The sequence below is a fragment of the Falco punctatus genome (genome assembly GCF_963210335.1).
Source record: "Falco punctatus genome assembly, chromosome: 5".
Lineage (NCBI taxonomy): Eukaryota > Metazoa > Chordata > Aves > Falconiformes > Falconidae > Falco > Falco punctatus.
Window position 1 is genome coordinate 52,167,997 of NC_137584.1, and position 14,898 is coordinate 52,182,894.

General features: G+C 45.8%; 1 protein-coding gene across 1 annotated transcript in view; it reads left to right on the forward strand.

Moving 5' to 3' along the window:
- The first annotated feature begins 329 nt into the window (after positions 1–329).
- The window catches only part of NHSL1 (NHS like 1), a 182,152-nt gene continuing 167,583 nt past the window's right edge, over positions 330–14,898 (forward strand). The window contains 2 exon segments of the mRNA XM_080390103.1: positions 330–479; positions 900–1,338. Coding sequence (XP_080246229.1) covers positions 981–1,338 — 358 coding nt within the window. The 5' untranslated portion in view covers positions 330–479; positions 900–980.

Consider the following 14,898-nt stretch of genomic DNA (forward strand, 5'->3'; position numbering starts at 1 on the left):
TGCCTGAGTGCCGACCTTAATAAAAACGAACCAGGACCGGCCGTCTGGGCTCCGCTCCCGCCGCGACCCCCAGCTCCTTCCCGCAGCACCCCCGGCACGGCAGGGGCACCGGCTGCGGCCGGGCGCCCGGGGGACCTGCCCCATCCCCCTTGCTCAGCCCCTTTCCCCGGGCAGGAGGAGACAGCGGGGCCGGAGGGGCTGGTGCCCCCCGGGGAGCGCCGCGGGGCAGGGCGGGCAGCGGCTCCCTCGGCTGTTAGTTGGCCGGGCAGGGCGAGGCGCTGGCAGAGGCTCCAGTTCGGGGAGCCACAGGTAGGCGGCGGCCTCTTTTTCTTTTCCCAGGTTCGCGGAGCCTTTTTTTTTTTCCCTCACCCTCCCTCCCCTCTCTCCTCCTCTCTCCTCCTCTCTTTCCAGCCCTCGCTTTCCGGGTTGGGAGTTTGGTGCGTTCAGCAAAGTGCCTGCAACGGCGCGGGGTTCCCCAGGTGGGGCTGCTCCGGGCTCTCCTTCCCCCCCCTCCGCCTGTCCCCCTCTCCCTTTCCTCCTTTTGGCCCTACCCAGGGCGCTCCAGCCCCCCTCCCACGCTTCCTCCCCCCCAGTCTCCACTTCGGGGAGAGAAACCCGCGCTCTTTCCTGTCTCCCGGCCGCGGGGCAGCGCCGCCGCGGGCTCCCCGGGCTCCCCCCGCTCCCTCCCCCCTCCCCCCCCCCGCCCGGGGCCGCTCCGCACATGGGCGCCGCGCGGGGCTCCCCCTCCGCCCAGGCGGCGGCGGCGGCTCCCCCCGGGCCGCGGAGCGCGTAGCCCGGCCGCCCTCCCGCTCCGATTCATTTGTTGTTGTTAATTCTGCCTCCCTCCCTCTCTCTCCTCTTCCCGAACTTTTGTCACCGCGGCCGCTGCGCGGATGCAGGCTTCCCGCGGCGGGGACGCCTAGCTTCTCCCCCCGCGCCCCGCCGCCGTGCCCTGCGCTGCCCTCCGTCCCCCAGCCGCGATGCCGTTCCCCCTGCGGACCCTGGAGCCGCTGAAGCTGTGCAGGTTGGAGGAGGCCGGCGGGGACGGCGCGGAGCGGGGCGGCCCGGCGCCGGGGGACCACGGCGGGGCGGCGGAGGGGGGCGGCGGGCGCCGCCGCGGCGCTGTACCGCTCTTCGGGGCGCTGGAGCAGGTCAGCTCGTACGCTCTGGTGTCGCTGCTGATGCAGCTCTCCGACCTCTCCCGCTGCGCCGGCGACATCTTCGGCGGGATCCTCAGCGAGGCGGACTCCCTCTGCCACCGCAACGCCCGGCTCCAGCGCCGCCTCGGCGCCCTGGAGGCGCTCCTCGCCCGCCTCGACCACCGCAAAGTCAAGATCCGTGAGTGCGACCCTTCCCCGGGGCGGCTGGGAGGGGGGCGGGCTGGGGGGCACCCGCCCGGCGGCGGGGCCGTTTGCGCGCCAGGCTTGGCTTTATTGATTTCTTTAAAAAAGAAAAGGAGGGAAGCCCGACGCCGCGCTCTCGCCCTCCCCGCGTTCAGGTGCCGGCCGGCGGCCGCGGCTCCTGCCGGGGTCCCGCCGGTGCAGCCGGCTGCAGCGCGGGCCGCCCGCCCCCCTCCCGGTGACCCGCCCCGGCTCCGACCCCGCGGCTCCGGCGCCGGCTGCCGCCCGGGCAGGGAGGTGCCAGCGTCGGGGGCCGGGAGCCGCTGGTGTTCCCCAGTGCCGCTGTCTGGTCTGGCAGAAGTCTCAGTTCACCGGGGAGGGGGCGCCTGCAGCGGAGCGGCGGGGGGCTGGCGGGCCGGTTTTCGCGGGGGGATAGCGCGGTAATGCGGGGGCGGGCTGGGGGGGTTGTTGGGGTGTTTGTGCCGGCTTTGCGCCAGACGTCGGGTCAGCCGTGATTCTGACAGTTCAGCCCACACGCCTGGTTAATTCTTTTGCATGTGCGCGGGAAGACCTCAGTAAACAGAAACCTGGGTACGCTTTGCAGCTGGCTTTGTGTCTGTCGGTTCTCCTGAGCTTCTGCTCAGCCCGCAGAGCTGAGCTCAAGTTTGTGGTTTCGGCTTCATACGGAGGCAGGAGCAGCGACATCCAGGGTCGGCCTCCGATTCCCAAGCAGTGGCTGCACGGGGAGGTCCTTGTTAAATTTCTTTCTGAGCCTGTAAAGCGGCCCTCGGAAGCGACTAATTGTACAGCCACACAGAGCTACAGGAAAAGTTTTTTCTGAGCTTGGCCCAACTTTGGAGAAGGGGTCCCGTAAAAATTCTATCTGCTACACGCGGTTTCGTTTGTGTGTGTCTTGCTCTCCGCAGACAAAGTGAAAAACATGGTTTGCAACATCAGCTTAGGTTTCAACTGTTGCAACTTCTGTGGCAGCTGTGGAAGGTGTAAGCCTGGCCTAAACAGAGTGGCTGCTCGTGGACCACCAACAGTTTTCTTTTGAATGGAAACAGAAAGCCTGCTTTGCGTATGGCATGCTTATGAGCAAAATTGATCAGGAGGGCCTTTCACAGATACGATCCAGAGTACGAACCTTGTGTGGGTAGCACCTATTTCATTGCAGAATTATTCTTTATGGTATACTTCAGTATATGGTCCTTCCAAAGGAGGAAACAGTCACCTTACCGAACAGCTGTAAGTGTTAGGCTGAAGTTGTGGGATAACTGTTTTTTGGGTGCTTTGTAACTGCTTGACGAACTTTCAGGAGTTTTTCTTCCTCACCAAGACAGGTATATCCTTTTCTGCCAATATAGTTATGTCATTTTGGCACGGCATGGTGCAGTCAGACTTGAAATGAGAGTGTTTTGTTATAGGGCATACCTGCAGTATGGTGGTATTGATGCCCTGATAGGAAGCAGTATTTATTAATCTGTTTTAAATAAGGACCTAATTAATACCCTATGGATGCAACACATCTGAAGGGAAGGGTGAAGTGAGTAGAGTGCTGCAGAGTGCAAACCCTGAATTTTACACGTGTCAGATACTTAGTTACTGTATTCTGTCTTGGTCATCCTTTTGCACAAGTTATATATTTATTAATCTTTTTTTTTTTAATTACAACTCAGGTCTTTGAGCTAAGCCTGTTATTGTTTTTAATTTGTTGATCTTTGTGCTTGTCATTGCATTTCCTGAAACTGGACACAGTTCTTATGTTTGGCTTTCTCCATTTGGTCTTAAATTATTTGGTAAGTGGCATCTCTGCTGTCAACTTTAATTTTGCTACTTAACAGCTGCATTGTTGTGGCTAATATTTACTTTTTAAAGATCTTGTTTATTAAAGTCAATGAGAATTAATGGTGATTTCTTTCAGATTTTTTTTTTTCATTAAATACAACCTTTTTGTAAAGGAAGGTTGTCTTACTTGCCTTTCGGTTGCAAGGAATTGATGTGTAGGCTAAGCATATTGACATGAAGTTGCACATAAAGACATGTCAATTCTCCTACATGCTTTCTACATACTGTAATCTGGCCAAGGAGATTGGGTGGGATGTTCAGTTGTAGTTAGCATCATGAACATCTTCATAATGCAAGCTGTCAAGGCTTGTCAGCAAGTTTAACCCTGTTCTGGCATTAAAGGGAAATCTCTGCAAGACAAAGAGAACGGTTTAATAATGCTGGCTTTGTTTGGAGACTTTTCCTTCCAGTTTCTGCAGATACAGAAGCTTCATGGAAGAAGCTTTTTGCTGGTGTGGGACTGTAAGAACAGCAAGGATTGTAAACAAATCTAATTGCTCTCCCATTTACTAGATTCTTATTTGCTCATAAACCTTTTTTTTTTTTTTTTTTTTTTTTTTGTGAGGAAAACACTGTAAACTACTGTTGTCTCTTGCAGTGCACAGGCCGATGCAGCATGACGCTGTATCAGATGACTTAGGTGTTTTGCTCTGGCTTTTAGGACGAGGGGGTAGATTGTATACCTGCATTTCAGATCATGGGCAATTTCTACTTGAATAAATTTTGTTCTCTTTGTGGGGCCCAGACAGTATTCTGCTTTTGGAACCCAAGGTCCCAGTGTGACCTTTGTGATCCCAACACGACTTTATATAGGAAGGACCAGAAGAGGACAAGCAAACTTCACATCTAGGTCACAACCGCTTCTTGGGGAAGTAGCTGCAAACTGGCAGCTGATACAAGCTATGTTACATTTGTTCCTGGTGCTTGGGAAAGTGTGTACTTCGAAACTGTATTGTCATTTTGTTTCAAAGTAAAGTTTCCACGCAGTATCTTTGGGACAGCAGCGCTCCATTAGTTTTTGCTCCTCACTGAGCATGGGTGGGGGCTTGAGGGAGGGAAAGCAGGTAGGACAAAGCTCTTTGTCTTCACTTAATCATTCTTTACAGTCATGGGCTGCACTTGCTTGTCTGACTGTATGCTGTGTCCTTGTGTGTGTAGGGTCCATATGCTCTTGATATACAGTTTGGAGTATTAATAGGTAAATGTGTCATGAATGATCTCTGCTGTTTCTCTTCTGTTCTATACTCTTTGGTATCCTGTAGCAAATCCATTAGTTCAAGTGTATCCTTTGTGGCACCACATGCGGAAGAACTCTCTGGTGTGGCAGACTGGTTAAGGATGTGCTGCACTGCAGTAGGTGCTACCTCTCTGCAGCCCGTACTGGGGGAAAAATTCCTCAGCTGTCAAGAGTGGCTGGACTCCTGCCATGGCCTTCAGCTGGGAGGCCGGCTTTCCAAAGATTTTGTATTGGTGTGCCACATGCACTCAGAGAGTTTTAATTTCATGTCTGCTTCAGGGTATTGAAGGTAGCTTATACTTGTATGTGACTTTTAGTGATGGTTGGTTTTTTGAGGGTTCACCACTGATGTTGAGCTTCACTGGAATGGTTCAGCTCTCTCCAGTTTGGTTTGGCTTTCTTACATGTCCCATTCAGGGTGGCAGAGAAGCTTCTGTTTATGTCCTCCAACTGAGAAACTTGTGCCTGACTATTTAAGTACAAGGATATTTTTCAGGCCATTTAGTGAAATACTTTCCTGACATGTATTTGAGCTTTGCATGATGAGCAAGGTGTTGTGCCATAAGGGACATCAAAATATGAGACTTGTCCCTATGGGGCTGATGACTGGTTTATAACACATGGTGGTGGGAGGCCCTAATGGCTCAAGGTGGTTCATAGAATTCAAGAGTAGTATGCAGTACTTGTGACCTTAGTTTAACTGCACTAGCCACGTCTAGAGAATTAATTAATTCAGTACTTTTTTTAACAGTCTTTCATCAGGCTTTCATTAAGCTTATGTGATTGCTGTTTTGCGTGGTGTATTGTTATGTGTTTCCAGCATCCAGCTGCTGTAATGTGTTTTACACCATGGAACTTGCCTAACAGCTTTCCATCTTCTAGCAGTGTGCATCTGTAGCTGTGACCTAGCATTAGGTGATGTTGTTTTCATCACTTTCGGTTCTTAAATGTCAGGGTGGGTGAGGACAAGTGCCTCTTTGAAGTGATCAGAGCTCATCAAAAGGCATATGATGGCAGCAGCAGAGAAATCTTGCGTGAATTACAAGGCCAGCTCTTGGGAAACCCTGTGAGGCCTTAAACAGTCACTTTCTGTAGGACATGAAGGTGGACATTTTTTCCATTAAAATTTGTCTTCTACCATCTGCAGATACTCATGGAAAATTAATATTGCTGTTCTTTTCTGTGACTCCTAATGGTCTGACAGACTGGAAGGCTGGTCCTTCCATCTTCTATGCTATTTATTTTTAGTCTTTATGTAGAGATGTTTTGAGAGAAATGCTGGGAGGTTAACCTAATGACAACTTCTGGTTCAGTTTCTCCACTAGTAGGATGGGGTTTGGCCAGTTGTACCTCCTATTCTAAGAAGAAGAAACTGGTCCTGTGGGCGGGAGGAAATGCTACCTCCTAATTAGTGTTGTTTAAAATCCCTCAGTGTTTGGTTTTAAAGGCACAGCATAATCATTTGATGTTCATGCAGAAGGTGTATATACATATGTATGTATTTTTTTCCAAGTTTAAGCACATTAATGCGAGAGAGCTGGGGGGGATGGGGAGTATGGCTTTCTATTTGTCTGCATGATGGAAGGACAATCCAGTTTACACTTCATCTCCTGCTATTTTGTTTAGTAAGTATTTTCCACTCTTTGTGTGCAAGGCAGTACTGGAGCACATTTCCTGCTTTAGCCGAACAGGAAGCTTTATTCAGCTTATTCCTAGGGAAACCCCTCCTCCATCCACAGCCACCAAAAGTGAGCAGTATTCGAGACAGTATCAGCAGTAAGCGGAGGATGAACGGGCTGGCTGACCTTCTGGACTTTCTGTAGCTTCTGGTGTAACAATAGAGCGTACAAGACATTGGTCATCTTGTAATAACAAGAAGAAACCTTCCTTAGAAAAAGGTTTAGGGAAAAAAACAACCCAAACCAAACAAAGCTCATACCCTCCCAGAAGAGAAAAAACAAAACCCACACCACAACCAAAAACCCCAAACCAGCCACCAAAACCGTGGTGAGCTGTTGAGGAAGCTTAGGTGAGAAAGGACTGACTCTCAGGTGAAAAATTCTTTTCTAACACTATCTGTGAGCTACAGTTTGGCTATGATACTCTGCAGATGCTTGAGGTGACTGTGCACAATGGTACTCTCTCTGTTGCTGTGCAATATGAACATTCAGCAGAAAGGTCAAACCATGTTAAACAGTTATTTGCTAAGTTCCCCTTGGAGGAAAAAAAAAATTTACTTTATTGTAATTATTCAGATTGTTGCTCAGAAGCATTATAACTCTTAATTATCTGTGGAAATTCAACCTGATTCAAAGGAGATTTCATCTGAAATAAGCAGGAAGAAAGTCTGAGTTAGAGAAAGATTTCCCATGGGGACGGTGGGCCAAGTCGCTGTCCTGCTGAGTGGCAAAGCTCCAGCTGAATTCAGTTTGATGAGGGTTTGGCTTGCTGTTTTGAAAACAGTTGACACTCCTTGGCTGAAATGTGGAGCTGCTTTGTACATTGCTCAGAACCTATTATACACCACCTATGAACATTTATTTCTGTAGATCTTACGATTGGCTTGATCATTCAGGAAAATGGTGTTTAGGAGAGGTAGTTAATGAATTAAACATACTTGTATTTAGTTGTTTTTAATTAGGATCTATTTTGAAGGCTCCTAGATATTTTAGGATAACATAAAATGTCCTCAGAAGTTTCTCTTCCTATTAGTATTGGCACAGTCTCAGCTTGGTTGAGTGCAAGCTAGTAATCTTGGTCTTGTGGGCTTCTCGCCTAAGCTGCTAATACAAAGTTGCTGCAGAAGAGGCATTTTTTGGGTGAACCTATTAACAAACATAAAACAACACAGTGGAAAGCCACTGAAATTCCTCAAAACCTCAGTCCTGGAATTTAAACCAGCCTCTAATCAGTGGAGAGTCAGATGAGGCTTTCAAGGAGGATGGGGAGCAGATTATCCCACACGTACTTAGTGATTCCTGTACCTTCCTCCAAAGCGTTTGGTGCTGGCTGCCATCAGCCATGGGATACCATGCTGAACACTGCCAAGGCCAGATTTCCTATGGTAATTCTTGGCCTTTTTCTGTATTTCTGGGTGAAGGAAGGGCAATTTCCCTTTCCTCATCTTTCTTTTTTCCCCTGCACGTTCAAATAAATAATACAATAAATGAGGGCATGTGCTTTGGTTCCTGTTATCAGGAGCGCTAGTGCAGCACAAACAGAGGGAGATTGAGAAATAGAAGGCATTAAAAAATGCACATTGAAGGCTTGGCAATTATGCAAAGTCCCAGTTTCTTTTGTAGTCGTAAACTAGCTGTCAGCAGGCAAGATCAAAGCTGTCCACCCTAACAGTTAACAAGATCAATTAAACATGGTAATTAAATGTTGTTCTGGGCTGTAGGTTGGATAGGAAACCTGCTGGTTGGATGGCAGTCTCCAGAGAGCCTGGATGACACGCCACTTAAGAGACTAGAAAAAAAATCTTTCTACCTCTGGGTTAAGCACAGATTAATGTGGGTGGACTTTGCAAGTTGTTTGTATTTATATCATACCATGTTTTAGTTGGGCAGGGCTTCTTCTGGCTTCGGGCTGTCATGTTCATTTTTCTTTGTCATTTGTGAATTATGGTGTTTTAAGTTAGGTTGTTTTTATTTATTTATTTATTGCCTCCCTTGTCCTTTAATCAGCATTGTGCATATAAGATTTTGCTGCCCTTTGAATGTTACGAGTGGTTAGAATATGAGTGTTTAAGGTCCTGGTGGATGTGGTTGGGCTTATGTCACTGTGCAACCTGGAGGCAGGGTAGTTACGCCTGCAGAGAGAGGCAGTGCCAAGGAACTGCTTTGCCATAACTCCTCTTGGTAATTTTCCTGTTGGAGATACTGGTCTACATGCTTTTTAGGATAAGGCCTGATTTTTTTTTTTTATTATTTTTTTTTCTCCTTCTTATCTTCGTCCTTTTCTTTAGTTGTTCAGGCTCCCCACCCCAGGTGTGCCCAGAGCTGCCTCTCCATCTCCAGTCCTGCCTGCTCTGAGGTGTGACAGTTTCAGTGTCTGCTCTGCACCTCACCGCCCATGTGGTGCCTGATAAAAGTGGCTTTGGGTATTTCTCCTTCCTCCGTTACAAGGCACTGTGCATGCCTGATAGGATTTTGGAGGAAGGAGGTGAGGGGGATGGGAGGCAGAGACAGGAAAAGGTAGAATTTGATGGAGCTTCTGGCTTTCTCATGACAATCCCTTTTCACCTCTCCCTTTCCTTTCATACCCCTCGGTGTTAGGCCCAGCGTAAGGCCTTCCCAGCTGGAGTTGTGGCACAATCAGTAGTGCCATAGTAATAGTCTTAATCCTGTCCGAGTGTGTCCCTTTGTTCATTTTTAATGCTCCTCTTCCAGATGCAGAGATGCCTGTTGCTTTGCTACAGGAGTATAAACCAGGAACAAAACTATTTACACCATTAGAGTGATGGAAGTAAGAGTATCCAGGTATCACTTGAAATAATAAAAAAAACCCCACATTAAAGAGAATTCCTTTGAGTGTTTGTGTTTTGTATCTGTGGCTGAGTTCTTACACTTTTTGAATGTAAAGGACATTTTAGTAGTTCGGTAGGTTTAATTGCCCTGATCTACATGTGAGCAGCAAGTTTGTTTTAATTTGAAATTGAACATCTTGACAACCAGTAGGTCTGTTAAGTCGGTTGATTAGATATTCCTTTTACTGTAATCAGACTGTAGTCTAACTAAGCAAGTTTTGATTAATCTAAGATCGTAATTTAAAAAAATCAATTTAGCTCCTACTTTTCAGAGATTAAGACAATAACAGATGCCTCCTGAAGTAAATTGAAACTGTGGATGCTATCTGAAGAATTGAGCCACTTAATTTTTCTACTAGCAATAAATACTAATGTAAATTGTAATAGAACAATGGTAAAGTAGAGATTACAAGCATATTGAGTTACAGTGATAGCGGTGGTTTTTTTTCTCCCCCACCCCCTTGGCTGAATGTCCCAAGTGGAAAATGAAGAGACTTCTCCAGAATATTCTATATAGTAATGTATTGTACTTGAATGATCTTCTTTCTTCTCCCAATTTTTTTTCCTTTTTAGTATCAAAATGCTGGCTACAGAAGAGCTCTCATCAACCTTTAAGTGGTGGGTTAAATATTGCCCCTCACTGGCTTACATGTTCTTCTGGTTGTTACATTGGTAAGCTTTCTCAATAGCTTGGGGTTGAGTAAGAAAGCAAGCTTAGTCTTTCTCCTGGCAACCAGACATCTGTCTTCTCTTTTCTACTTTGGCAAGTTTTGGCTTTTGGCAACAGATGGAGTTTGCTTACAGGAAGCTCAGCAGGACCTGAGAGGATTGTTTTGTGGGTTATCTTTAGTGGCACCTTTTGTTTCTGTCGTAGGGGAGGAAAGCGCTCCCAAGTGAGTGGTGTTGGCTTTCCCTTCCTGTTCAATATCTAGTTGATGCTGAGTAACTGAATCTGCTCAAGTAGCTTGAAAAACCAAATGATGTTTGGTTAATGCAGTATCTTCAAATGTTAAGAAAAAAACCTCAAAGTGTTGTTAGCCACATTGTCCTTAAAAGAACTTAAAACATTTTCAATTAGGAAAAAAGAAGCCAACTACCAGGAAATGGAAACAAGCTCTTAAAAACTTATTTAAAACATTCCCTTTTTTGTTAACTGTGGTACTTGATTTTTTGATTTAGAAGAAAGATAGCACAAGCAAAGCTTAATTGATTACACAGCAAGATCCACACCCCTGACCCCATTCTGGACATGATGCAAATGAAATCCTTTTATATCACATTTTGAACAATTTCCCACCCCCCCAACATATGTACTAGACATGGAAAATGTTTCTTTGAAGAAGTCCAAGAATTGAAGAATTTCTGGAAATAATCACTCATAAGGTTGAAGTATGTGATAATGTGTATATGAACAGCAATGCAATGAAGTATATGGATATAGTTCCTTTATGCTATTTTGATTTGTAGTATTGGAAAGATGGAGGCCCCTATTTTGTGAACTTTAACATTTTAAACATGAAGAAAAACTTTAAGTTTGTTCTACATGTGTTATGGGAGAGAAAAAGAATTAAAATTGATAATATGGATGTTCATAATATGCTTCGGTGTGTTAGTTTGGATGCAGTTTCCTAAGACTTGCATTAAACTGTTTCCTTCTATTAAAATAAAGGTAGGTAGTTGCTGCACGGTTACTTCTGCTAGCTTTTTTTTTTCCATAGCACGTGTATGTGATAGAAGACCAAGAGTATTATAAGGTATAAGCAAATTCAACGCTAACAGTCTGTGCTGCTGAACGCATGCCGTAGGGAGCAGGTAGGGTAGGAAATAGAAGGGCAATAATGGGGGAATAGAAAGGTTTTGTATCAATTGTGTTCAGGAGCATGATGGAAGCCAAGATACTGGGAAACTGGTATAGCAACTGATCTTTGCAGGGCCAACACCCTTCCCCATATCTCTGGCTGCTGCCCTCACAGTGGGGAGCATGTACAGTCCTGTTGGGCAGGCTGGGACAGCCCCAGCCCTGCGGGGAGCAGCCCCATGGAGGGGGGGGCCCCTGACCCTGTCAGGCTGCAGCTGGGCTTGGCCCAGGTTGTGCAACGAGTGCTGAAGCGGCTCTGCCTCTGTGCTTGCTGAAATCCCGGGTAGCATCGTGTAGGGTTTACCTTGTCCTGGGTAGACAAGCATGATCTTAACAAGGGTGGTTGAAATGTAAATGGATTATTGCAGTTGATTATGAAATTATAGTTGCAGTTATAATTATATAATAATCATAAATTATATGGAATTGTAATCTATAATCATGATCTTCACCTTCAGGAAAGCTGGAGAAGGCGAGGTGAGTGTGAGCCAGTTCTCTTGCCCTGCCTTGTCTTGGTGGTTGGCGGTAGGACAGGGCTGCCCTTCAGCAAGTCCCCTGCGCAGACAGCGGGGAGGCTGTGCCTGCTTATCCTGAAGGAAGGTGAAACTGCCATGTTGGCCAACTTGCAATCACAAATTTCCTTAAAACATTAGAAAGCACTTATTCAGCACAGCCACAAGACAGATTTAACTCTGAATACGAGGCTGTTTGCCCCAAGAGAGTCTAGTCTTAACACATACAAGTCAAGCTGGAAGACGGCAATTTAGTTAAGCGTGGTTTAAAAAGGTCTGTTTTGAAGAACCCAAAGTTTCACAATAGTTATGGGCCTTCTGAGGTCTAAAGGAAGAACAGGTAATTAGAAATCCACAGAGTGTTTGCCTGAGGTGCAGAATACCACAAAAACACAGAGCTCTTGGTGTTTTTTTGTAAGCCTTTGTTTGTTCCATATCTGTTAGAGACATTGTGTCTGCTTGATGGTAACAAAGACCAAAACCATCTGCAGTGCTTACTATCTTGCTTGCTCCCACTCGTTGCTGAGTTTGGCTTGAATTCTGTAATTTGTGATGTCCCCTCGGAAGAGCGTGGTATGTAACACGGGAGGGAGTGCTCTTTGAGGCATGTTGTTTTGACCCTGTTGCTCTAGCAGAGCATATTTTCCTCTCCCACCCCATTTCCCAACACACAAAATACAGTATCTTTTTCCTTACAAACCACTGTTACAGTTAGTAGCCTTGCTGACAAATTGTGAAACTTGCTGCGGTATGGAAATAGCTACAGCTTGTAAATGGTAGGGTGAGGAGTATGTAATTTAGCATTGTACGTAGGGATTATGTGCTGCAGGTTAACACATCAAATATTTAAATGATTTAAATGCATTGTGTAGCACAACTGGTAGAAAAGTGAATTAGGTCACTGTAGACAAAAGCTTGTCTTCATTTGAGCTCCTGTCAGCTTGGTGTGTTTGTGCTCCATTGGTTTTGCCACTAGTTATGTCTATGCACATATGGTATTCCTAATTTAGATTACTGTTAGTGGCTTATAAAAATAAAATATGAATAAACTTAATTCTGAACACAAAATAAAACATGGGTATTCTTTCTAGTAGAAGTTTGAACTTCCTGGGGAGACCCCCTGAATATCTCGCCTTTTAACAGAAATGGAAAAATGACTGACAAAAAGCAGGTACTACCAAATAGCAGGCTTTATATGCACTCTGTAGGCAAACACTGATGTGACCAGAGTCTTTCTCATCACTCAGCCTGGAAGTCCTGCGTGATACCAGTTAACACTTAGAGGGTGTTATAAAAGATGCTTGAACTGTGTGTGCCGTTTGCTGCAGTACCCGTTTTGATTTCTCCCCCTTCCCTTGGTGGCTACTGTTAAAGCTGTGACTGTGAGTTAGAGCAGAATGAAACTTTTAAAAAAAAGTTCTTGAGGCTGCTTGAGCAGTCACCAAAGATCATGGATTGAAAGCTTTGCAACTGAAGGTAAACACTCTCTTCATGGTCATTGAAATCACAGAATCCCAGATGTGGGATGGCACCTCTGGAGGTCACAGAATCACAGTGTAGTTTGGGTTGGAAGGAACCTTTAAAGGTCATCAAATTCAACCCCCTGCAATGAGCAGGGACATCAACTACATCAGGGTGCTTAGAGCCCTGTCCAGCCTGACCTTGAATGTTTCCAGGGATGGGGCATCTACCACATCTCTGGGCAACCTGTTCCAGTGTTTCACCACCCTCATTATAAAAAATTTCTTCTTTATAACTAGTCTAAATCTACCGTCTTTTCATTTAAAGACATTACCCCTTGTCTTGTTGTAACAGGCCCCACTAAAACAGTTGTCCCCCATCTTTCTTATAAGTCCCCATTAAGTACTGAAAGGTTGCAATAAGGTCTCCTTGGAGCCTTCTCTTCTTCAGGCTGAACAACCTCAACTCTTTACAGCCTTTCTTCATATGAGAGGTGCTCCATCCCACTGATCATTTTTTGTGGCACTCCTCTGGATCTGCTCCAACAAGTTCCTGTCTTTCCTGTGCTGAGGACTCTGGCACTGAATGTAGCACTCCAGGTGGGGTCTCATGAGAGCTGAGGGGCAGAATCACCTCTCTGTATCTGCTGGCCACGCTTCTTTTCATGGAGCACAGGACACGGTCAGCTTTCTGGGCTGCGAGCACACACTGCTGACTCGTGTCCAGCTTTGCATCCCTCAGTACGCCCAAGTCCTTCTCCACAGGGCTGCTCTCAACATCTTTATCCATCATTTGTATTGATGATGTGTCCAGCTTTTCATCCCTCTGTACGCCCAAGTTCTTCTCCGCAGGGCTGCTCTCAATACCTTTATCCATCATCTGTATTGGTATCAGGGGTTGACCTGACCCCAGTGCAGGACCTCACATTTGACCTTGTTGAACCTCATGAAGTTCACATAGGTCGACTTCTCAGGTTTTTCCAGGTCTGTCTGGGTGACATCCCCTCCCTTAGGCATGTCAACTGTACCACACAGCTTGGTGTTACCTGCAAATTTGCTGAGTGTGCACTTGATCCCGCTGTCTATGTCACTGATAAAGATATTAAACAGTATTGCTCCCAGTGTGAACCCCCGAGGGACACCACTTGTCAGTGATCTCTGGCTGGACATTGAGCTGCTGACCAGTGCCCTTTGGATGCAACCACCTTATCCAGCCCTCAACTCACAGTAGGCTCAGCTTGAGCAGGGTGTTGAGGGCTGTGTCGAGTTGGTGTTTTGAATATCTCCAAGAATAGAGCATCCACAACCTGCCTGGGCAACCTGTTAGTGTTTGACCAACCTCATAGTAAAAAAAAACCCTTTTCCTTATTTTTAAGTGGAGTTTCTTGTAATTCAGTTTGTGCTTATTGCGACTTATCAAAGCATTATTAGTGGGAACACCAATATACTCTTCCTACTGTGAGGTCATCCAAGAAGGCTGCTAATTTGTATCTAAGATGGACAACTGGATCAAGAGAACAGGGGTTCTCTGTGGCCTTAGGTCAATGCCTTAGCACATTTATCTGAAAAAGGATGGATAAGGGAAGGTGTTAGTTAATCAAGTAACAAAGCTGACAGCCAAACATCACATTTTAAAATTTACTAATTTTTTTAGTATTATTTATTTTTACTTATAATTATTTATTTGAGCACTTCTGAACTTGCAGTGCTGCTTTGGAAGAGCTTTAATACTCTCAATAAAAATACTTGCTGTTTCTGTGGTAAGGCAAGGTAATAAACTTGATCTCAGAAAGATCAAAACTCTCTCCGCTGGAGATAGTGGAAACTGTTTCCAGTGTCTCACCTTAACAGATACTGTCGGCAATGTCTCTTACAGTGAAAAGCATTCAGTGTTTGCAGGAGGAGTCCTGAACAACCCTTCCGCATGCTTAAGAATTTCAGCAGCGGCTTCTTTTTGAAATTCTGACAAAGATTCTTGGCTAGGTTTTCGGAAACTGTGTAGGATCTAGGTTACGTTAATACAGTACCCTTTCTTTTTTCCTTTTTTTTTTTCTTTTTTTTCTTTTTTTTTTCTTCTTGTTGATGGGAGCTTTATTAAGCACGTTAGAAAAAATA